Here is a 26092-nt window from a genome sequence, read left to right on the forward strand (position 1 = left end):
GGAGAGAAACATTGATGTTAGAGAGAAACATTGATCACTTGTCTCTCGAACGCACCCCAACCAGGGACTGAACCAGCAACCCAGGCATGTGCCCTGCCCAGGAATTGAACTGCAACCTTTTACTTTTACCTTGCAGGATGATGCCCACACTGGTCAGGGCACATAATATTTTATGCAGAAGGGTAGAGGTAGTTATATGCTTCATATAAAACCTTTCTTTTCTTTTACAAAGTAAAAAACCTTTATGGAACAAATTCTCCATCTTAGTAAACTAAAACAACAACAACAACAACAACAACAACAACAACAACAACAAAACTTGGGCCAATCTGGAATTTCAACTAAAATAAACAACATCCAATCATCCAGAATAACCAACTGAAAACTAGCTGAAGAGAAGTCTTATAACCAAGGATTTACAAAAGAAACCACATCAAGATAGGCAGGGAGGGCAGAGACATGAAAAGTGCAGGCCCACTCCCACAGGCTGTGGCTGAGGTTCTGGGTGGATATGCCAGCTGCAGCAGGGAGTGGGGTTCCCTGTGAGAAGTGTGGGGTCTAAGCTCCAAATGGGGCTCTCCAGCCCAGAGCACTGGAGCACCAGAGTCAGGAAGAGGCAACTACATAACATCTGGCTGTGAAAAGCAGCAGGGTTTCTGTCTGCTAGGAAGAGATGGCTAAAGACACAGGCACCCTCTTAAAGGGCGAATGCACAAAATTGTGCTTGCAGCCACCCAACCTGGGCTTTGGCAAAGGGAGGGAAGAATGGACTAGAGTCACATGAAGAGGGTCTGGGGTTTGTGGCTCTGGGAAGGGAATTGAAGGGACAGTTGCTAGGACCTCTGTGCTAAGTCATTCTCTGATACCATATACACCATCTTTCTTGGGTGGAGCATGCAACTCCATATGGCATTAACCTGGGAGAATGCAATACAACCACCTTCTGGACTCCCTCTTGACCCACCCTGTGGATCTTATGCCCTGGTAAGGAGTGAGCCAGAAGCTCTAAGTGAGTAAGCCTAATAAGCAGCCTGCAGGCAGAGGTAGGTGGAGGGTCCTGAGTTGCCTTGGGACTTTTACTGATCTGGCCTGGGCCCAGTGCTGGTGAAAGCCAACCTTGGTGCACAACTTTGTCCTTTTCACATGCACCCAGGCCCAGCAGAGGCAGCCACAAATTTTGGATTGCTTTGTAGCTCCTAACAGGTTGCCCAGGGTCAGCCACAGTCAGCACCTGACACTGTTCTGCTCAGTGGCCAGCTTCTGAAAATAACAGGGCAGATTTCAGTAAGATTACAAGCAGCACAGCAGCATATTTAAAGGGAGATCTTGGCAGGTACCAAAGCTTACTGAGGCAATTCTGCTTCATGGGGTCTGCACCGGCCCAGCAATTTGCACACTGTGGTCAGAGTTGAACCTCACAGTCTGCCAGCCAGAGGGTCGATCCGAAATATGAACAAGCCAATGGCAGTCAAGACTCAGTTACAACGGGAGGGCCCACAAAACACACGTGGGACATTCCCAGAGCACCCAGCTCAAGTGATCACGGAAACTGCACTACTGGATCCCTCAGGACACCTACTATATAAGGCCACCCTACCAAGACTGGGAGCCATAGCAGGTATACCTTACACATAGAAAGAAAGACAAACAGGCAGCCAAAATGGGGAGACAACATGCCCCAAATATAAGAACAGGAGAATTCTGCAGAAAAAAAGGAGCTAAATTAAATGGAGGCAAGCTATTTATCAGATATGGAGTTCAAAGTAATAGTTATAAGGATGCTCAAAAGCATAAAAAAAAGACAAATTATAAAAAGAGACCAATTAGAAATGAAGAATACAGAAGGAATAAACAGTAGGTTGGATAAAGCAGATGATCTAATCAGTGATTTGGAAGACAAGATAGAAAAAAACATGCAATTGGAGAAGCAGAAAGAAAAAGGAGTTTCAAAAAATGAGGATAATTTAAGGGACCTTGAGACAACACAAAGTGTAAAAACATTGGCATCATAGGGATAGCAGAAGAGAGAGAACAAGGGATTGAGAACATATCTGAAGAAATAATGATTGAAAACTTCCCTAATCAGGTGAAGAAAAAGACATACAAGTCCAGGAAGTGCATAAAGTCCCAAACAAGATAAATTCCAAGACGCCCACATGAAGACACATCAAAATTACAATGGTATGTTAAAGGCAAAGAATGGATCTTAGAAGTTGAAAGAGACAGTTATCTACAAAGGAGATTCCACATGACTGTCAGCTGATTTCTCAACAGAAACACCTCAGGGGACAAGGGGTTGGTATGAAATATTCAGAGTGATGAAAATCAAGGACCTACAACCAAGGCTACTACTTTACTCAGCAAGGCTTTCATTTAAAATTGAAGAAGAAATAAGGACCTTCCCAGATAAGGAAAAGCTAAAGAAGTTTGTTACCACCAAATCAGTATTACAAGAACTGTTTTTTTTTTTTTAATTTTTATTTATTTATTTTTAGACAAGGAAGGGAGGGAGATAGAGAGAGAGAGAAACATCAATGTGTGGTTGCTGGGGGTCATGGCCTGCAACCCAGGCATGTGCCCTGAATGGGAATCGAGCCTGCGACACTTTGGTTCACAGCCCACGCTCAATCCACTGAGCTACGCCAGCCAGGGCACAAGAATTGTTAAAGGACCAGCTTTAAGAATAGTAATAAGAAAAGAACCAGAGGGACCTAGTTAAAAGAATAAAATGGTAGTAAATACATACTTATCAATAATTACTTTAAATGTAAATAGCTTCAATGCTCCAACCAAAAGACACGGGGTAGCCGAAGGGGTAAGTAAACAAGACCCATGTATATGCTGTCTACAAGAGACCTACCTCAGAATGAAAGACACATACAAAAAGGATAGAAAAAGATATTTCATGCAAATGGAAAGGAAAAACAAGCTGGGGTAGCAATATTATATCAGATAAAATAGACCTCAAAACAAAGGCTACATAAGAAACAAAGACGGAAACTACATAATGACAAAGGGGTCAATCTAACAAAAGTGTATAATCTTTGTACATTTATGCACCCAGCATAGGAGCACCTAAATATATAAGATAAAGCCTGATGGACATAAAGGGGTAGATTGACAGGAACAGCCATAGTAAAGGGTTTTAACATCCCATTTACATCAATGGATAGATCTTCCAGACAGAAAATTAATAAGAGTGGCCTTAAATGACACACTAGATCAGACTGATTTAATTATCTTCAGAGCATTTCACCCTAAAACATTGAGTATACATTCTTTTAAAGTACACATGGAACATTATCTAGGATAGACCACATGTTAGGACACAAAACAAGTCTCAGTAAATTTAAGAAGACTGAAATCATATCAAGCATCTTCTCTGACCATAAGGGTAAGAAATTAGAATCAATCACAAGGTAAAAACTTAAAAACACACAAAGATATGGAGGCTAAATAACATGTTACTAAACAATGAATGGGTTAACAGTGAGATCAAGGATTAAATCAAAAGGGTGAAGCAAATGAAACGAGGGCACAACAACTCAAAATCTGTGGGACACAGTGAAAGCAGTCCTGAGAGCGAAATTCATAGCGTTACAGGCCTATCTGAAGAAACAAACAAACAAACAAAAGCTCAAACAAACTAACCTTACACTTAAAGGAACCTGAAAAAGAACAAGAAACGAAGCCCAATGTGAGTAGAAGGAAGGGCATGATAAAGATCAGAGCAGAAATGAACAAACTAGAATCTAAAAAAAACAAAGGATCAGTGAAACCAAGAGCTGGTTGTTTGAAAAGATAAATAAGATTGGCAAACCTTTAACCAGACTCATTGAGGAAAAAAGAGAAAAGAGAGAGGACCTAAATAAATAACATTTATTTATTTTATAATAAATTAAAAGAGCTGAAATAACAACTGACACCAAAGAAATGCAAAAAATTGTAATAAAATATTATGAACAACTATATGCAAACAATTTGGACAACCCGGATGAACTAGAGACATTTCTTGAAACATACAGTCTTCCCAAAATGAATTAGGAAGAATCACAAAATCTGAATAGATAGTAACAACTAGTGAAATTGAAGTAGTAATCAAAAACTTCCAACAAACAAAAGTTCTGGACCAATGGCTTCACAGAGGAATTTTACTAAACATTTGAGAAGAACTAATACCTACCATTCTCAGACTATTCAAAAAAACTCAAGAGGAGAGAAGATGCTGAAGCCCATTTTATGAGGCCAGCATTATCCCAATTCTAAAATGAAATAAAGACACTACAAAGAACACAAATTATAGGCCAATGCCCGTATCCCTGATGAACATAGATGCTAAAATCCTCAACAAAATATTAGCAAACCAGAGCCAGCAATACATTAAAAAGATCATTTACCATGATCTATTGGGATTTATTCCAGGAATGTAAGGTTGTTACAATATCCGCAAATCAAAATATGATATACTACATAAACAAAATGAAGGATAAAAACCACATGATCACTATCAATAGATGCAGAAAACACATTTGATAAAATCCAGAACCCATTTATGATAAAAAATCTCAGCAAAGTGGGAATAGAGGGAACAAACCTCAACGTAATAAAGGCCACATATGACAAATTCATAGCCAACTTCATACTCAATGGGCAAACACTACAAGAATTTCTCTTAAGATCAGGAACAAGACAGGAATGTCTGCCTTCACTTCTTTTATTCGACATAATACTGGAAGTCCTAGCCACAACAATCAGATGAGAAGAAGAAATAAAACACACTCACATTGGAAAGGAAGAAGTAAAACTGCATTATTTGCCAATGACATGATAATGTTTATAGAGAACTCAAAAGATTCCACCAAAAAACTACTAGAACTGATAAATGAGTACAGTAAAGTAGCAAGATACAAAATAAATATCCAAAAATCAGTTGCATTTTTATATACCAGTAGTGAACTATCAGAAAGAGAAACTAAGAAAACAACCCCATTCATAGGTGCTTCAAAAAGAATAAAATACTAGAAATAAATTTAACAAAGGAGTTAAAAGACCTGTACTTGGAAATTGTAAGATACTAAAGAAAGAAACTGAGGAAGATACAAATAAATGGAAGTATATACTGTGTTCATGGATGGGAAGGATTAACATCATTAAAATGTCCATACAAACCAAAGCAAAGTATAGATTCAATGTAATGCCTATCAAGACAACAATGGAGTATTTCACAGAGGTAGAACAAATATTCCAAAAATTTACATGGAACCACAAAAGACCCTGAAGAGCAACAACAATCTTGAGAAAAAAGAACAAAGCTGGGGGAATCAATTCCCTGATATCAAACTATGCTGCAAGGCCATAGTAATGCTGTAAAACAGCATGGTACTGGCATAAAAACTGACATATAGATTAATGGAACAGAATGAATAGAGAGCCCCAAAATAACTGTAAAGTCAACTAATATATGACATAAGAGGCAAAAATATACAACACTGTAAAAGATAGTTTATTCAATAAATGGTATTGGGAATACTGGACAGATACATGCAAAAATGAATCTAGACCACCTTCTTACAGAATATACAAGAATAAACTCAAAATGGGTTAATGACTTAAATATTAAGCTTGAAACCATAAAAACCCCAGAAAAAAACATAGGCAATGAAATCTTGGGACATTTTTCACAGCAATATATTTTTTTCTTTCTGATTTGTTTCCTCAGGCAATAAAACAAAAGGAAATATAAGCAAATGGGAGTACATCAAACTACAAAGTTTTTGTACAGCAAAGGAAACCATCAACAAAATGAAAAGACAACCCACCCTGGCTGATGTGACTCAGTAGATTGAGTGTTGGGCTGTGAACTAAGTAGTTCCTGGTTTGATTCCCAGTCAGGGCACATGCCTGGGTTGCAGGCTGGGTCCCTGGCTGGGGTTTGTGTGAAAGGCAGCCAACTGACTTCTCTCTCACATCTATGTTTCTCTTCGTCTCTTTCTCCCTTCCTACCCCTCTCTCTGAAAATAAATACAGTCTTAAAAAATGAAAAGACAACCCACTGAATGGGAGAATGTATTCGCCCATACATCTGATAAGGGGTTAATATCTAAATTTATAAAGAACTTATAAAACTCAACACCAAAACAAACAAACAAACAAACAAACAAACAAAAAAACAATTCAAGTAAAAAATGGGCCAAGGACCTGAAGAGACATTTCTCCAAAGAGGACACACAGATAGCCAATAGACCATAAAAAGATTTTCAAATTCACTAATTATGAGAGAGATACAAATAAAACCACAATGAGATATCACCTCATACCTGTCAGAATGGCTATCATCAATAAACCAACAAGCAAGTGTTGGTGAGAATATGGAGAGTACACTCCTGGTGGGAATGCAGACTGATGCAGCTACTGTGGAAAGCAGTATGGAGATACCTCAAAAAATTAAAAATGGAACTGCCTTATGACCTATCTATCCTACTTCTCGGAATTTACCTGAAAGAACTGGAAACACTAATTCAAAGAATACACACACCTTCTATGTTCATTGCAGCATTATTTACAATCACCAAGATTTGGAAGCAACCTGAGTGCCCATCAGTAGATGAGTGGATAAAATGGCTATAGTACATTCAAGGATAAGAGCAGACACATAGACCAATGGAATAGAACTGAGAGCTCAAGTCTCTATGGTCAATTAATATTTAACATAGGGGGCAGCAGCAGAAAATGGAGTAAAAATAGCTTCTTCAACAAAAGGTGTTGGGAGATCTGGACAGCAACATGCAAAAAAATAAAACTCGACCACCAACTCACACCATGCACAAAAATAAATTAAAGGTGGATAAAAGCCTTAAATATAAGTCATAACACTATAGAAGTACTAGAGGAAAACATTGGCAGGAAAATCTGACGTTGCACATAGTTAACATCTTCACTGACATGTCCCCTAAAACAAAGGACAGAAAGGAAAGAATAAACAAATGGGACCTCATCAAATTAAAAAGCTTCTGCATGGCTAAAGAAAACAGCATTAAAATAAAAAGAGAACCAACCAAATGGGAAAAAATATTTGCCAGTGATACCTCAAACAAGGGTTTGATCTCCAAAATATATGAGAACTCATAGGACTCAACTCTAAGAAGACAAGCAACCCAATTAAAAAATGGGCAAAAGACCTGAACAGATACTTCTCCAAGGACATACAGAGGGCCCAGAGACATATGAAAAGATGCTCAGCATCACTAGCCATCAGAGAGATGCAAATTAAAACTATAATCAGTTACCACTTCACACTGGTCAGAATGGCCATCATAAACAAATCAACAAACAAGTGTTGGAAAGGATGTGCAGAAAAGGGAACTCTAGTATACTGTTGGTGGGAATGCAGCCTGGTGCAGTTACTGTTACTGTGGAAACTGTATGGAATTTTCTAAGAAAACTAAAAACGGATCTGCCTTTTGATCCAGCAATTTCACTGCAGGGATTATACACTAAGAGCCCTGAAACATCAACAGAAAAGAACCTATGCACCCCAATGTTCATAGCAGCACAATTTATAAGAGCCAAGTGCTGGAAGCAACCTAAGTGCCCATCAGTAAATGAGTGGATCAAAAAAAACTGTGGTACATTTACACAATGGAATTCTATGCAGCAGAAAGAAAGAAAGAACTTATACCCTTTGCAACAGCATGGATGGAATTGGAGAGCATTATGCTAAGTGAAATAAGCCAGGAGGTGAGGGACAAATACTATGTGATCTCACCTTTAACAGGAACCTAATCAACAAAATGAACAAGCAAGCAAAATATAACCAAAGACACTGAAATTGAGAACAGGCTGACAGTGACCAGAGGGGAGAGGGGAGGGGATTTCAGGGGAAAAGGGTGAAGGGTTTGCAGGAACAATTATAAAGGACACATGTACAATAACAAGGGGTGGTGGAAACAGGGGAGAGAAGTGGAGTGGGGAGGGGAGGGGGGGAAAGGCAGAAAACTGTACTTGAACAACAATAAAAAATGTTAAAAAGAAATAAACTTTTCAAAATATCTTAAAAAATAAATAGCTATAGTACATTTAGACAATGGAATACTACATGGCTATAAAGAAGAAAATTTTACCCTTTGGGACAGCATGGATGGACCTGGAGAGCATTATAATAAGTAAAATAAGCCAGTCGGAGAAAGACAAGTACCATATGATTTCACTCATGTGTGGAATCTAATGAACAAAATGAACTAACAAGCAAAATAGGACAGACTTACAGATAGAGAACAGGGTGACCACTGTGGGGTGGTGCTGGGTAGGGAACTGTAGGGACTGAGCAAAAAGGAAAAAAAAAGAGAAAGAACTCATGGACACAGACAACCATGTGGGGGTTGGAGGAGGGTATGGGGGGATAAATGGTGATGGACGGAGACTTGCATTGGGGTGGTGAACAAATAATATGTTGTACAGATGATGTATTGTAGAATTGTACACCTAAAACTTGTATAATTTTGTTAACCAGTGTCACCCCAATACGTTTGATTAAGATAAAAACAAAATAAAAACCTAAAAAAAGTCACTAGATAGGCAATATGAATGCAAATTCTGTTAAAAAATAACTAAAAACTATTCTCCTGACTGCATGGCAGAGGGAGGAGGAGGAAAGAGGCTTGGTAAGCTGAGAGGCATAGTAAGCTGGGAGCCAGGCACAGGAGGAAGGTCCTGTCCCTCAGAGAACTTGACTGACAGACAGACCAGTAGGTAGGGATGTCTACAGAGAAGAGATTTATGAACAAATCAGCAATGGTCCCAGTTGCCAGGGATATGGATGGGCACTCCCAGCAACTCCAAGCATGACCCAGGAAACTGACTCTTGAAGTGGACTAATGATACTTCAATCTCTGTTTGATTTCCAGGTTGGGAGAGGAGGGTGGAAAAGATGAAAAACACCAAAAGCCAAGATGTACCTGATTCTGAAAAGAACAAAAAATAAAAATGAACTATGAGAGTAAAGTTTTAAACAAACTACAAATGTAGCCAGTTATACCCCAAAGTAGAAAAAGGCAGTTCTTTAAAACAAAGAAAGCCTCATCCTCAGACCTAAAGTCCTGAGATTCACAAAGGTGTGGATTTAATGAGTTTATCAATCTGCTTATGTGGAGTTACGACCTGAGGTTCATGAGAAAGAATCAGTGAAATGTCCATTTATGTTCTCATTAACTGAGCTTCTGTCTTTGTTGCCTCATCAAATCTTTTCAGTTACACCCCACCACACAGGACAGGTGATTAAAATGTCAGTGCTGATACAAATAACTAATGTGTGGCAGAAACAGATATATTTATATGCTGTCTAGAAAGATTAATAGTAGCTACTGCTGGCCTGCCAACTGAACATGTTCAAACATTCTGTCCTACATGTAAATCAAATGCAAAGCATATGGTATATTTTAAAGACTGCTGATGTCACAGTTATCTTAATACTCAGGACCTGGAGTAAACTATGCAGATGTTGACTAATGAGGCTATATATTCTTGGTCTTTCCATATTAGTTTAATGTTGTAAAATGTAATGGCACTAACAAAAAGGAGGTCTCAGAAATTAAGAAGAGAGAATGCAAACATTTGAAATCAAGAGATATGTTTTTATAATCAGTTGTTTGTTAGTTTGGGCATATTCGCTATAATATGATTCCAGTAATCACTGTCAGTTAGTAGATTGTGATGAGACTGTATTTTTGGTCCCCTTAAAAGTGAATCTAATAAAAAAAGGTCAACTGAACACATTGACAAAAGAAGGACAAATATATTAAGTAGGAGAACAGAGTGCCTTGTGACAGTCAAATATGCAGGAGCAGAATGAGAGATGCCCCGATGAACTAAAGACTGCTGAAAGTTTTCCAAGTTGCTAACTACAGAAATCAACAATTATGGGAAAATTAGTATTTTTCAGAGTGAAGTGAGGCAGAGTACTGGATTGCAAACTACAGACTGGAGGTGGACTTCTCAGTCATACCATGGGCTGGCACCTTCCTACCTATCAGGGACATGGTGAAAATGACAGATGTGTGACAGTATGAAAGTGCTTTGTAATTTGCCAATTTACGTGTAAATGCTGGGTATTATCATCATTATGCTTACACTCAAGTGGTCTAGACACAAGAGACTTCAAAGTTGTATGGATGGAAACATTTTTAAGAATCACACCTGCACAATGGCTTTTATACTGTTCAAGAAAGATTGAGCATTTCAATTCCCACAAACAGCTGCTCTGAATTTTGGGTTTCCTTCCAATGACACTAATCATTTTGATCACAGAATGCACGGTTTCACGAGAGCATGAGAACAGGCTGCTATGACAGAAATGAGTGACACTGTTGCAAAGGAACCAAGAGAAAATGAAAGCCTGGTTCCTCATCTCTTTTCAGAGGGTCAAAATATGCTATGCACAAAACAAATCATGTTGGCAAGGATTGAGGGGACAATCAATCTCAGGCACATGGTGTGAGGTGATCAATCAAGACTAGTCACACATACATATTTAGAAACAAGACACTTCAACATTGTGGAAAATATTTCTCAGTGTGAGGTCCTGGGAGTTCTGGTGGAACAAGGGTGGAGCATGAAGGCAGGGGAAAGGAGGAAGTCTGATATCTCAAAACAGCATATCCCACTTCTCTGAGATCCTTAACCACTTCATTAAATCACGGGTATGTCCAGATACGTTTTTAATAAAATTGATGGAGCTGTTGTTCCTGATAGGTATAGATAATCACATAATCATTCATTCATTCATTCATTCAAATACCTATTTATTCATGAATACCTAGCAGGGGCCAGATATTGTGTTAAATGCTGGGAATATAGCTACCTACATTCAGACATGGTCCCTGGCTTCATGTATCTTACATTCTAGTGAAAAAGAGAGCAGCAAAAAACACATATACAAATCAATGACTTGTGATAATCATGATAAAGGCTGTGAAGAAATGAGGTAATGAAGTAGAGATTACATGGAGGTGTTGGGGGGCTACTTTAGATAAGTGGTAAGTGAAGCCTTCTCTCAGGAGTTGACTTGAATGAGACTGAGCCAGCCAAGGGAAGAGTTGGGAATAGTGCATGCCAGGCAGAGGGGCCAGGAAGAGCAAAGGCTCTGAGACATAAGGGGCCTGGAGCTCAAAAGGCACTTCAGAAAAGAAGCCAGGTGACTAAAGCATAGTGAGCAGGGGAGAAAGGCATGGGAAGAGTGGCCAGGAGCCACATTTCACACGCATGCTGTGCAGGCCAGGTTCAGGAGAACTAAAGGATAAAAGTTTTTAAATCTTAATGGTCATTAAAAGACACAATCTGATTTATATTTAAGAGTATCACTCTAGCTGTGCATGTGTAACCTAATGTATAAACACAACCTTTATTCTAAAGATGCTAGCACTAGAAGAAATCAGAAAATATTTTGAATGCATTTCCAAACATTTAAATAAAAACAATCTTAGAAAAGTAGACATTTAAAAAGCTCTAAATAGTCAACTAAAAACCAGTTAAATTAGACAATGGGTTATGGGTTAAAAAAAATCAAAGAACAAAATAAACACACATACCTCCTCGTTGCACCAACAATGTGACTTCACTTCCCTTTGGACATTCAATCAGCATATCCACGACCTGGTTGTGAGTCAGAGCCTGCACATTCTTCTTATTCACTTCCACGATAAGATCCCCTTCTTTCAGACCTCGGCACCTTGGACTGTCAACAATCTGTTTCACTCTTTGACCACCCCCACCAGGACTGTCTGCGATAGTAAAACCAAAGCCCATTGGCCCTTTGACTATATGAACAGTTATAAGTTCCGGCTGAGTGGCTATGGAGGAAGCCAAAGAGACAGTGTCATTGGGGTAACCATGGGAACTGTTTGAGGCCACGTCTGCTGGGCTGCTTGGCCTGGCATCCTTCATGCCATTGACTTTGCCTGTTTTACTGCTATGACTGGCAGGCGAATCATAGTTCTCTTGCCCATTCACAATAATTGGTTCTTTATCCAAAATGGCCACCGAGGTCACTAAACTTGTATTGGGGTCATCTGGGTCAAAAGGCAATGGATAACCTCGGCAGAGTTCAAGGTCCACACTGGCACCAATGGGAATGGACTGGAAGATTTTCACAACTTGTGCATGTGTGTGTCCCAAAACACAAGTGTCGTTCACACTGACAATTACATCTCCTGCAAAAGTAAAAGTTTGGGGGTTAAAAAATACACAGAAAATTTATATCAATATAATAATATAAATGCCTACCAATAGGAAACTGAACTGAAGCTGGATTTGGGGGTGGTATAGTAGGACACAAAGAGATTACTTCTATTACTTATTTTAATGGCTAATAAGGCATTCTTTTAGGATCTAGTGTCTTCTCTGCCAGTGAGAATATAAGATCACTGAAAAAACATTGGAGCTTTCTTCTAAAACAAATTCTCACTGCAGAAATCCAAGTTCAGAATTCATTTACTCAAATAGATCTACAATTTTAGGAAATTGCTGCTTTACTCTACTCAATAGCACCTGAAGAGCTCCCCAAAGTTGAAATGGTTTCTAAGGTTTTCCTCTATACCAGGGAATGCATTTACGTAGTGTAGGAACTTTGCTCATGTAAAGTTTTTACAGGAGACTTATAAACTCATGAAATCATGCTGCTGTTTGGTCCTGTTTGAGTGCTGGGTAGAAGTCTCACCACACAAGGGATGCTATTCGGCCATGTGGTTTCTCTACCTGTTTCCATCTTGCCGTCCAATGCAGCAGGACCATCTAGGACCAAGCTCTTGATCTGCAGAAACTCATCAGGTTCATCCCCTCCAACAACTGTGAAGCCAAAGCCACGGCTGCTCTTCCGCAGCTTTGTGTGAATGAACTTGCCTTTCAACTCTGAAGGGTTTCGTGTAAAAAAGGGTTTGCCTAGATTAAAATAAGAGAAGTATAAAGAAAGTCATGAGAAGTGAAATGGTGAACTATATATGAGATGATACAACTTACAGATAATTCTCCAAGCTCTTGTGCTGGGGCATTTGGGTACATAAGTGTCTAAGAGAGCCCTCCCTTGATTTCCGTAATTGGGGTGATTCTTGGTCCCTTTGTTTAGGGAGGGGCACATGGAACTAGTAGACTGTCAGCATGGAGATCCAAAAGGAAATATAAGACTCAAACTGATGTCCATCCTCTGATACCCGCCCATGGTTTCAGTTCATGTGGTGTGACAGTAATGGAGCTGCCACAGGGCCCTTCACAGAAACAGTGGGCCTTTGCTTTGTGTCTTTTGTGTTGTTATCGTTTATACTTTGCAATACAGCTTCTAATGTATTGCTTTGAGGTTGGCTCCCATTTGTAAAACCAAATCAGCAAAATGTTTAGCTTTTAATTAAACAGAAAACTCTTTCTGAAAAAAAAAACATAGATAATACTAAGAATCATATTATGGTCACAAAGAATAATTTTCTAAAAATGTATGATCACTACTTGCAAAATGAAAAAAGTCATAATTCTACTTTGATTTAAATTCTAAATTCAACTGATTTCTCCGTTAATTTGCAACTTTTAACAATCTGTTAAGTAGTCTAGATATGTCCACTGCTAAAATTTATTGTTTGAAAAAAATTTAGGGATCTAGAGGTAGCTCAGTGGTATAGTGCATGCTTTGCCATGTGTGAGGCCCCAAGTTCAAACTCACGCATCAAAAAACAAATAAATAAAAAAATAAAAGAAGTTTAGAAAAGTGGTTTGGAATATTTTAAAAAACAAAACAAAATAAAAACCTAAACTAAGTGAAATACTAACAAGAGTCATATAACTCCAAATTCAGTTGTTTTATTTAAAATAAATTGATAGATATATATAGCTAAATAACTTCCAAACATGCCGCCTAAGGTTTTATTACATTTTCTTGATAACATTCATAAAAAACATGTTATATAGAAACCAACAGTTTTGCATTTTGTTATTTGGGCATTTCACTGTAATTTAGAAACTTACTGGAATTTCTCCGGTTATCCCAAAAGCTCAGCCTTTCAATTCTTCTAATTATATACTTCCTGTCTCATCCTTCCCACAGTTTCCCTATGTGCCCTGTGTTTTTCCTATCAAAAATGTTATTTAAAAAAAAAAAGGAGAAAAAGTCTCCAAAACCCTTGCTCCAGAGCCTGGCACCGAGGAAAGTTATTTTTGATTAGCTTTAACTAAAAGGCCTTTTAAAAAATGTCTCTGGGAACACTTATCACTTCTCAAAAGCTTTGCATATTTCAAAAGCTTCTGGCTCTTAAATAGGAGTCACAGGTCTGCTTCTCAAGCTCCTTCTCTCTGGGGATGTGCCAAGGCTGGTGGAAGCTTGACAGGCCCCATCACCATGGCTGAAGGAAGCAAAGACACAGCAGGTTCCCCATGTAAGGTTGTCTGCCAAGGCACCAGGAGGCCATGTAAACTGCAGCCAGGGCTTGTGGGGCAACAGCTGCCATGGCAATCATCTACTGAGGACAAGTGAGATGACTCCCCAAAATTACTTTGGGGTGTGTGTGAATGGGCTGTGTGGGGACTTACAGGGAACACTGCCAAGACACTAGTAGCTGTCACTTCAGTGACACGTTCTCGACCACCTTATGAAAAATTGCAACACCTCCTCCAACATTCCCAGTCCCCTTTTCTGCTTCATTGCTGTCCTTAGCATTTATTGCCACCCAACACAGTCTTATGTCTCACGTACTGGTTTGGCATTTTGGCTCACTGTCCCTGCCCCATGTATGGGGGCAGCACATGTGCACACACACACAGGACCACTAGATATAAACTCTGTGCTTTTATGGATCTCTGCTTTTATGTCCAGTGTGCAGAATACTGTCCCTTTCATTTTACGTGCTCCAAAACCATGTGCTGAATGAATGAATGAACAGCAGCGCAAAGAAATGAGATTTAACGTGTCTTTGAGAAGGCTGGAAGAGGTGGGTGCATGTTTAAGCTTTCCACCCTTATAACAGGCGAAGTTAGAAAAGGTAAAAATGTACCTGGCAGTTTATCTGAATGAATTTTTAAAGGGCATTAGCATATTTTGAGCTTAGTATGTTTTAAAGTTATTACAGTCATGAGCAGAAGTTTGAAGTTGACCACTGACCTCCTTTTCAAGGCTTAACAAGGAAGGGAAGATCAGAGGGTTTCACACCTATGCATATTATATTCTGTTTTATGTATGGGAGAGTCATCAGTTAATGAAGCTTGGGAAAAGCAATGTCTTTCTACCCACAAGCAGTGAATTTGGAGCTCTCTCTGCTGTAGCCCTGTGGTACATGTGATTTTCTGGGAGGTCCTGGTTAGCTGCCAGTTGTAATATCCGGTTATGGGAGAGAATCTCACTGTGTAGCCCTTTATTAAATGTACTCATTTTTAGGGCTTGCCGCAGACTCACTGAATCAGAATCCTCTGCATCTTGGTCCTCAAATCTGCTTTTGAATAACCCTTAGGTGCCTGCTTCCCTGTCAGGTTGGTAACATTCTTGACACTACTGTGTAAAGGCCCTGGACCACCACTGTCCAGTACAGCTTCCATGGTGCAGTTAACTGTTGAAAGACCAGGCTCAGCATGGAGACGCATAGCAGAAGGGCTGGAAGAATCTGCATGGTCCCCAGGGAGAGTGCAGTGAGTGTATCCCAAACCCCAAACCCAAGTGGGAATGAAGAGAGTCAAAGAAGAAAAGAAAGAAAAAAAGGTCTAGAAAAAAAGAAGGAATCTGAGATGAAGCTCCTAACACAAATAAGTAATTTGGCCCCTTACCTCATCGGTGCACTAAATTTTTGGCACCCAGATTTGAACCTTTAAAGCTTTAATTTATTTAAACATCTAAGACAATTCTTTAAGGAAGCTGGGCTGCTTAGTATGTATGTATGTATGTATGTATGTATGTATGTATGTATGTGTGTGTATGTGTGTGTGTATGTATACCTACAATGAGTTGATGTCAAAGGAACTCTGCCTAGTTTGGAATACCCTACAGTGAAATAAACAGTCTCCTGCTCTGTGGAATTTAAAGTCTAAAGAGGGAACTATTGTCAAATAGCTGAACACAAATAAACAATTATAAACTGTTAAATTCTATAAATGAGAATAAAATGGGAAGACTGAATATAACAGGAGACTCTAGCAGTAAGCTAAAATGGGTAGAAGTTAGTAAACACAAGCAGGAAAAGACAGCTGCAGAGGAAACAGCACATGCAAAGGCTCTGACATTGTTTAAGTTTTGCTGGTTTGAGGAAATGAAGAGAGGTTCCAGGAACTGAAGAGGTAGTGCAGCTAACTTACCAGGAGAGGGGGAAATAAGACAACATGAGGCTGCTGAAGAAGTTCTATATTTAAAAAATATGAAGAAGGCCACAATCATGTTGATATTAATTAATATGTTATTACCTACTATGTGATATCTTTATTAAAACCACTATCATCATAAAAAAGTACAGCCAAGCCAGAAGAAATTCTTTTACATAAGTTGATATTAATACCAATCTCATGACAACATCAGCTAGCAGGGAAACAATTTCTTTCTTATGATAATTATAATGGAGAAATCAAAATTAAGAGAAAAGAATTATTCTACTTATGTATATCTCTTTAAAAATGGAGAACACATTTTATAGTCTTTTTAACAGTTTTGTACTACAAACATTCCTCAACTCTATCAAATATGATGCTTATTCTATTTTTCTTAATTAAAAGAAAAAAATTAACAAATCTGAGAACCTTTTCTGTCATTGAAGATTAATGAGGCCTGAAAGTAGCAAGATTGGGAGCTTTCAATTTTCAAAAATGAGCCTCTCTAGGGGATCAAACTTTTTGTGAATACAGAAAAGTAAGCTGCCATGAAATGCTGTAAAATGTGTACAAATGCCAAAACTGCAGCAAGAATCAGAGATGAGAATGTAAAACAACATCAAACCATTTTATATGTACAGAAAAATTCTGGTTAAAAGCAAGTATGTTGCCTGGAATCTCGAAACATCTAATGCTTAGTTTTCAATTTACCTTATTTAACAAAATTGTTAGTGTCTGTAGTCTCTAAATCAATGGTTCACCACTCTGCATGACGTCATTGAGACACTTCTGATTGTTACAATGTGGGGAGAGTGGTCCCGGTGCCTAGTGGGTGAGACCCCCTATACTGCTAACCATCCTACAGGACAGCCCCAGCATTGCCTTATCTGGCTCTAAATGTCAACTGTACTGAGGTTGAGAAAGCCTGGCTTAATTGATCCTTAATGACAAGTAGTCATTAATTTTAGAGCATTACAAATAACTGGAGAAATTCATAGAGAAAACTTTCTAATCTTTTTTGACAATTGTGATTAATGATATATTTTGAATTTCAATCATTATGGTTTTTACTATCAAAAGAATGAGTTGGGAGTAACAAGATTCCATTCCTTAAAGTACCTTTAAAAACCAGGTTTTTGAGCTGAAACAATAATGTGATTATAAAAACCCTTTACCCTGAAGTGGAGCTTCTCTGGCAGGCTCCGGATTGCTTGTGGGGTGGTTGGGAATAACAGGAGGCACGAGCGATGAATGGTCTTCTGTCCATTCTGCAACACAGGGAATAAATAGCTCACTTAGGATTCACCTTTTTCTTCATTATAAAACTGCCGAAACCAATAAAACCAGGGGCCAATAACTTTTTTTTTTAAAAAAGGTATTCAATTCTACTCTATGTTAAGAATTTCAAGATTCTCTTTGTCCCTTTTTTTCCTAAGACCTTGTGGATAGAAATATTGTGATATAATCAATAAATCTCTAGTTCTCTCTGGCTGGAGATTCCAAAGTGAAACCAAATCAGAAACATCTGAAAAGATCCAGTCAACTAAAGTCAGCCCAGTAAGGAAGACACTTCTGTAGCGCAGTTGAGACATGAGCTTGGCTGCTAAGACAGCCGAGGAAGTGATGGTGAATTTCCTAAGGTGCTATCTCCTATCATCTCTGAACTCCAAACTGGTCCCTCACTATAGTCCCATTCCCCTTGGAGACCCAGAAATAACTCAGTGAGTGACCCCTGATGTTTACCCTAAAGTTCCTTTACAGCTCAGCTCACACATTCAACGGAACACCCCCATTCCCCAAACTCCACTAACACTACCAAGTTTTACCAGCTGAGGAAAAACATTAAAAAACATTTTTTAAAAAACAGAAAAGAAACTGAGGTAGAAAGAACTTTTCAATAGGTGAGCACTCTCTTTTTCTCTCTCTAAAAAATAGTCTATAGCAGTGGTTAGCAAATTATAGCCGAAGGACCAAACTGGGCCTAATGCCTGATTTTATACAACTTGTGAGTCAAAAATGGCTTTTTTGGTTGAAAATAGAAAGAAGAATATTTCATAACACATGAACATTAAATGCAGTCTAAGTTTCAATGTCCATATATCAGGTAGCACTGGAACACAGGCAGGCTCACTTGTAGACACACCGTCTGCAGAGCTGTTCCCACCCAGCTCCAGACAGCATTGGCAGCCATAAAGAGACTGTATGAACAGAGGCAACAAAATTTACTGCATGCTCCTTTGCAGAAAAAGTAAGCTCATTTCCACTCTATGATCTATTTTTATTATATGCAGTATTATAAAGAGAAAAGTATTATATTTGACATTCATGTGTTATACTGAGGGTACACTAGGCCTATTGTTTTGAAAGAGTGAAATAAAAACTGGGAAAGGCCTAAGCATCTATTGATAAACAGATGGCTAAATGAAGTGGTGACATTTATAAAACAGACTATAATGTAGCCATTAAAAATTGTGAGATAAATCTATATTAACCAACTTTGAAACATGTGCAAGGAATATATTTAAGTGAAAAAAAAAAAAAGGTCACAAAACTTAAATATTGGGTTGGCCAAAATGTTCATTTAGGTTTTTCCATAAAAGATACTTTTTTCATTTTTACCAAAAACTTTATTGATTTGGATATTTTGAGCATGTTGGCTATCTCCCGCATGGTATAACATTGACTGTTCTCAATTAATGTCCTAATTTGATTGCCATCAACTTCAACTGGTCTACCCAACCATGGAGCATCATCCAGTGAGAAATCTCCCAGCACGAAACTACGCAAGTCACTTTTGACACGTTCAATCAGTCACAGGTCCTTCTCTATATACTGTTCAAATCCATTTTTGTATTTCAGTTGTGTTTTTACACTCCTTGAAATAATAAAGCATAATATGCTGAAAATGTTATGTATCTTTTTGTAAATGCACGCTTATATGACAGCTGTCACAATGGAGTCTAACAAAATTGTTTTGAATGAAGTTAAAGACAAGTTAGTGCTACTAGAGCCATCTTACAGAAAAACAAAAAACCTTGACAATCTTTTTGGCCGACCCACTGGATACACATATAAAATATGATCTTATTTTTTGTTAAAACATGTATATTTGTATATCTCTAGAAAATTTCTGTGCAGTTTTTATCTCTGAGAATGAGTTAGGAGCAAGTACGGGAAATTTTAATATTCTACACTCCTGAATTGTTCATATTTTTACAGAAAGCATGAATTACCTTGTAGTTTTTTAAAAGCTGGTAAATCATCAGCTTTTTGTGATACTTGCATGTAATCTCGTTAAAAACAAAAGTCAGTTTCATACCTGGTAACTTCCCCTGAGGTGTTAAAAGTGGTTTAGACTTGAACACCAGTTGCTATGCAAAGGCTGCTGGGGGAAAAGATTCTTTCGCCATCAGAAAGTTCTCCAATCTAAATTAAAGGTCCTTTCTAAATTAAAGTGGAGATTTTGGTGCCTGTGAACGGGGTCCCCCACTTCAGCTATCTGGGGTCTAGGGCAGGGACTCTGGCAGCTCTGTATTCCCCCCAGCAGGACATCAAGTCCTCAGGGCAGCAGGAGGACTTGACCACACAGGCCAGCTCTGACCACACGGGGGTGTCAGTGCCAAGGCTTCGCCCTGTACTCCTCGGCCCACAGATAAGGAGAGAGCCAACCTTCTGATGGCTGCGGCTGCTGCTGCTGTGGCTGCTGCCCAAGCTGCTTCTTCCGCTTGGCTTCTAGGACTGGGTTCTCATATTGTGTCTTCCTGTTGATGTGGCTGGAGCAGAAGGCAGATAGTACCTATTTAGAAAACATTTCATCCCACAAGCAAAATGCCAATCAGGCCAACTCCCATGATTAGTGCCTGAGCAAAGCAGGTGGTTTGAGATGGTGACCACCTTGTGTCAAATGTGCAGCTAGGTAAAGGAAAAAACAATGATTTCCAATACTGACTGCTTATATGTGCCAAACACTATGTTGTAAGATTTATGCACATTTTATTTTAAAATCTTCAATCAATTCAAAGAGTTAGGTCCTATTATTATTATTTATGTTTTATGGATTAAAATAAGTAAATTTCTGAGCAGTTAAGTAATACCTCACCTAACGTAACATAGTTAGTAAATAGTAAAGAGGCAGGAAACTCAGATCTGCCTGCTTTCAAATCCCAGAACTCCCAAATTTCCAAGGAATCACCTGATGGGGTAAGCTGCTTTAATTCAACAAGAAATACATTATAGAATTATTCAAAAATGAGATTAAAACAGTGACGTGAGGATTCGGTAACATACAATGCCAGAACTGCCATCTAACTTTCTATGACAGAATTCATGGATGCATATGCACTCACCCAAACAATAAAGCTCAAAGAAGTACTCTACAACATCTGTCAACTATTCTGATCAATAGACACGGGGTCAGGATTAAAAGTATAAGCCTTAGGCAAAAAGACTCCAGATGTAACTAACCTAACTGTGATGTGTGCAAAGTCACAAAGACCCACATACTTCAGATGGTCCTAAAACTAATAAGGCCATGGCAAAACACACACACACAATATGAATACACAGATGGTTTTTTGACATGACCATTTTAGTGTATATATATGTACATACACACATTATATAAATACACATAAGCATAACATATTTCTGTTTTTCTTCATCAAAATCATACTTCACTAGAAATTTGGGAACATAACAATTATATGATTATTTAGGATCTAATAAGGTGGATAGACTACCCTTAATTCCTACTGTAGGACTTCTTGTTTCTTTCCTAATTCTTGTGGGCGATTTCATGCTAAGATATACTCTAACATTAACAAAGCATTAAATCTGAAAAGATGCAGGGAGGCAAAGTGTATAGTAGGAAAACAACTTGCTGCTTAAACCAAATCTCTTCATCAAAGCTGTTACCTGCTCCTTTTCTGTTAATACACAGCTAAGGGAGCACTCAAAAGGAGCCCCAAACAGGCAAGAACCTCACTGTACATGTGCAAGAAAGATGATGTGCTGAGCACACAAAGGGATTTTCATTTACGAAGGTCAGAAAAATGACTAAGCTTGCCTTTCTGATGCCCCAAATCACAATCTTCCCTGTTAGGAAAATAGGGGGCAACATGAGTAAAGGCCAAGGGGACTTGCTATACTGAACTCATAATTTTTACAATAAGATGCTAAGCATTTTATGACCCAGTGTTTTTATATCTTATGTTCTTATCTCCAGGATATTACCCAAATGGCTTTTCATTGCCAGCAGCATGTGGGACAGAAAGCTTGTCAGTTATTTCATTGTGGCAGGTAGAATTATGATGACAGGACATTTATATGGCATTTGTTTCTTTCAAAGGATCCTTTATTAGTTATTTCTCACGTTCCTCAGAGGAAATGATATAAAGCATATTTTTTCAATGTTTAATCACTTGGGTTTCTTTTATTTTCATTGGTGTCATCCTGCTCACTGATAGGATGGAGGAAGACAAAGTCTGGAGCTGGTGCTAGAATAAGGTGCACAGTATAGAGGTCATAATGAGGGCTTGAGGTTCTTAAAAATGGCATAGGAACCATGCGTATGGTCCTCAGGCACAGGAGAGACAAAGAGGCATACAATCTTGCAGGTTAGGCTAGTTCTCAATTTCCTTCTTTATCCTGGCAAAATTTCATACATTATTAAGATTTGTCTGACCCAATAAAGTCTGAATGAATAAATAAGTAATTCTGAGAAGCTCAGGCTTCGGCAGAGCAAAATGTAGGCAATCAGGTCCTCCTCCTGAAATAGTCCCTACTCACTTGGTCTGTTAAATTTTTGCTTTTCTCATTCATTCATCCATTCAACTAATACTTACTAAGCACCTGCCACATACCAGGTTTATGTTGGGCCTCAATAATGCAGTGGAAAACAAAAGATACAGCTATGACCCTCATAAATTGTGTAATATAATTTGCTACCTTCAGATTCATTGAATAGTTTCTCATTCATTAAAATAGACATATTTTCATTATGAAGTTATATTATCATTATTTCCTTCATATTTTATAATGATAGCAAATTGTTAACAGCATAAACATACATAATAACAGAGGGCACAAACTAAAGTGTGGATCAAGGGACACTCACTCTACATAGTAGATACCATAGACAGGGTCTTCAATCTTTTCCCAACCAGCAGGCAGTTCTGAAAAATAAAAGAATATTCAGAGTAAGAAGAGCATATTCTCAAAGAGCCTTGGGATTTTCAACAAGTTAGGCAAAAGAAGAAACTCATACAAGTATTTTAAATACAATAAAAACTGTGTATCCTAAAAGCAAAGCAACCATTGTTTTTATTTTATCAATGTATTTTTTTCTGCATGAAGAACAATTATTTACTTATATTTTGCTCAAGCAAATGAAACTTAATAATATGTAGTCCCAGGTGCCTTCATTCTAAGTCAATTATTAAATTAGATTTTAATAAAAATAGAGTTAAAATTTGCCTTGAATGCCTAGTTGCTATTTTAAATATTTATAGTTTTCTCATTTTATTTTTAGACTATGTTAACACAAAAGCAAAACTGGATAAAAATTAGTTTCTTTTCATGTTCAATAGAATAGTGCTGTTTTTCTCTTCCTGCAATAAAATAAAATTTACATCTGATTTTCTCTTATTCCCAATTACAATGCTACTGAGTAAGTAAAAGTGTCCACATTGCACTGGGTTTTTGAACTGCACACACCCATCACTCAGATCGTTCAGATCCGGTAGGTCTATCTTTACCAGCGGTTTGCCTACAAAAGCAGAAACACAGGTCCTGCTCTCCAAGAACTCGCTAGATTTTATTTCCTTTAAATATGGTGGTAAATAGTATTGGCACATACACATGCCTTTCTGTAAACTCAACTGTGCTCTACTAGACTTCACTTTGTAAGGTTTCATGTGAAAGGTTGGCCCTTGATTAACTAGCTAACAGTGAGTTCTGTCACAAGAATCTATTGTGAAAAGGCCCTCTGCAGTAGATAATCTGACTTGGTGAAAGAAGCAACCAGGCTGTTGTTTTGAGTCATTAAGCAATTCTTTCAGGCAGAGAATAATTACTCAACTTAATTTAAAAGCCACCCAGATACATACATAGATACATAGTTAAGGCAAGCTTGTATAAAACAGTGCTCCAAAGTCAATCACTGGTCCCAAAAGTAGACATTAAGACCAGCTTGAATGGAATATTACAAACTCTTGAAATATGACTTATTTTGAAAAACTAGATTTTTTTTAAATTCAAGGAATCATTTGATCACTATTTTCAAACAGTGACTGTTCCACCAGGGCTTACATGTCACAAACAGTTCCATACTGAAATAGGGTCCTGCACGTCACCCAAACACACAGGCTAATTGCTTAAAACTTATGTTTTGCTCAAATTTGGTTGTACATCAAGACACATTAATTTCAGGGTTTTTGCTCCGTGTTATATATTTGCAAACAAAGAGATACAGTTTTCCTCCTTTTTTCTAAATAAAAAAAAAACCCTGATTTTAAAGATGTCCTTGAATTCTGGGAGATGTAAGCTACTAAAAACGCAAAGAAAAGTCCAATTTGCAGATGTTGATAAAACTTTGCGTTTTTATACACAGTCTTGTGGACTAATGCAGATCAAATGCTGGGAAAATAGTTTCCCCTTAAAAAGCTGGAAATTGTCATTTAAATTAAAATGAACCAGGAAAATATTTCCAAACGTTAGGAAATTGTATATTAAAAAAGTGCAAGTTGGTGCACAGTCATACCCTTGTTGTGGCATGGGGCAAAAGGATGGGTGAGTGTGAGGGTCCACATTCTGCATAATGAGCCAAATCTCTTCTCAAAATCTGCAACCTTAAATATTTGGTTCTATTATCTCTAGATGAAATAGGGAAAATGGTAAAAATTCAGTTCATTCCATTATTAGTTGTTAAACATTTGTTGAGTGCCTACTGTCTACCTCAGAGTGTGAGAGGCACGAGGACACAAAGACAATCACAAGTGTGCCATCTGAGCAGGCGGCTCACACACCGCATGCCGAGCACCTGGTGGAGGTCCAAGAGGGCACAAGGAAAGGGGCCACTTCTGACTTTGTCCTGTCACCCAGTCAACAAAGAGAATGAGGCTAGTCAACGAGGGTTTCTGGATTCTTGTAAATTTAAACACATCTTCTGGGACAGATTAGCAAATGCAAAATTTTTTCAGTTTTTCAATTAAACTTCATTTATAATTTAAAAGGTCGATTTTGATTTCTCACTCCCAAAATGTCAATTAATTTAATCATAGGAATTAGTCCTCTACTGCTTAAAACAGAAATGTTTGTTCTTTAATTTGCCACTTGGTTCTAAAAAACTGAAAATAGAAAGTATTAAAGCTTAGAAAAAGATGACATTACTTTTTTTACTAAACACTCTCAAGATCCCCAAAGAGCCACACTGCCCTCCCCACCTTGTTTAACAACTGCTGGACATCAGGCCAGGCTGCACAGCCTGTCACAGACGCCGGGCAGCCAGGCCCGCGGGGTTGCCCAGGTCTGAGATGAACCTTAGCTCCACCATCTCACAAATCTGGAGTTGGGCTACTTAACATCTTGTAAGCAGGCCTTCCTCTTGGATTTACCACAAAGGTCGACTGCAGATGACATGGGGATGTCTGTAAAACATTTTGCACAGCACCTTGCTGGCACATAGGCTCAGACAACTGGTCTGGGAAAGCAGACAAGGACCTGGACAGATCTGTATTGTGCTATTCATCACCACAAAAGCAAATATGGAGCAGTCAAATGTTCTAAGTTCTTTTCAAAAGGGATTTGTCAGCATACAGATTGAAAGTCTTGTTCATACTCAGAGATAAACTTCAAAACTGTGACTTAGTTTTGGTTGGGAAGAGACTTCATTTCCTCCTCTTAACCTCTCCTAGTTGGTTTCAGCATAAGAATACCCTATAATTCCAAAAGAAGGTTTGCATATGCCTTTCAATTCTAGGGAGATATTATCACAGAAGACCTCATAAATTCTGTAAACCAAAAGTGCATAATGGAGCTCCTGACCCTGATCAAACAACAGAGTTAAGAAATGACAACTCTATAATCAAATGATCTTTGTCCAACACCCTGCCTCTAAGAGGCAGACTGTATAGAGGGTTTCCTTTTCACACCTGGAATTGCATTTTCCCCTGAAAACCTGAGAGTTGCCTTGTTTAAGATTAGGATCCTCTTATTACAAAAATGGATAATGAGCTTATTACCAGATTCTGGAGTGAATGCAAAAGAAATGTGTGTGTGTGTGTGGTGTACACCACTCTTTACGGTGGACATGTAAAAATCAGAGTAGAAAATCCTATTTCTACTTTACCTACGAGGTCACATCTGGGACATTGCTACAGTATATACATTCCTCTCCTGTCCCACATTAAAGGCAAAAAGTACCATAAGGTAGTATTGAAAAGTCCAACAAGAGGGAGTTCAGTAATAAATAATAAAATTGAGGGATATAAAAGGGCTAAATAGTAATGGGAAAAGTACAATTAAAATAGATAATAAAACTGGTAAAAACAATATGAGCTGATCACAGGGACAAATATTAAAACATATCTATCAAGTCTCCTCAACAAGCACCAAGGAAGCTCCTCTTTTAGCTTCTCAACAGATAAGGAAAGGGAAGCTAAGAGAAGGTAAATGAGTTGCCCAAGGTCATAAAGCCAGTGAGGGGAGATCTGAGGCCAGGCAACCTTAAAAAGATAGTCCTCTGTTTCCAAACCACCACCCAGAACTGCGGCCATAA

The 26092-nt window shown here is 38.3% G+C and overlaps 1 protein-coding gene across 20 annotated transcripts in view; it reads right to left on the minus strand.

Moving 5' to 3' along the window:
* The window catches only part of MAGI1 (membrane associated guanylate kinase, WW and PDZ domain containing 1), a 607797-nt gene that overhangs the window by 64285 nt on the left and 517420 nt on the right, over positions 1 to 26092 (minus strand). For all 20 annotated transcript variants that reach the window (XM_045832041.1, XM_045832040.1, XM_045832039.1 and 17 more), the window contains 5 exons: positions 22433 to 22490; positions 19987 to 20090; positions 17493 to 17585; positions 12748 to 12930; positions 11583 to 12203 (listed from right to left, as the gene is read on the minus strand). In XM_045832041.1, the coding sequence (XP_045687997.1) occupies positions 11583 to 12203; positions 12748 to 12930; positions 17493 to 17585; positions 19987 to 20090; positions 22433 to 22490 (1059 nt within the window). The remainder of the gene's footprint in view (positions 1 to 11582; positions 12204 to 12747; positions 12931 to 17492; positions 17586 to 19986; positions 20091 to 22432; positions 22491 to 26092) is intronic.

Source organism: Phyllostomus hastatus, unplaced genomic scaffold (genome assembly GCF_019186645.2).
Source record: "Phyllostomus hastatus isolate PE091 unplaced genomic scaffold, TTU_PhHast_1.1 phas_contig_16, whole genome shotgun sequence".
NCBI lineage: Eukaryota > Metazoa > Chordata > Mammalia > Chiroptera > Phyllostomidae > Phyllostomus > Phyllostomus hastatus.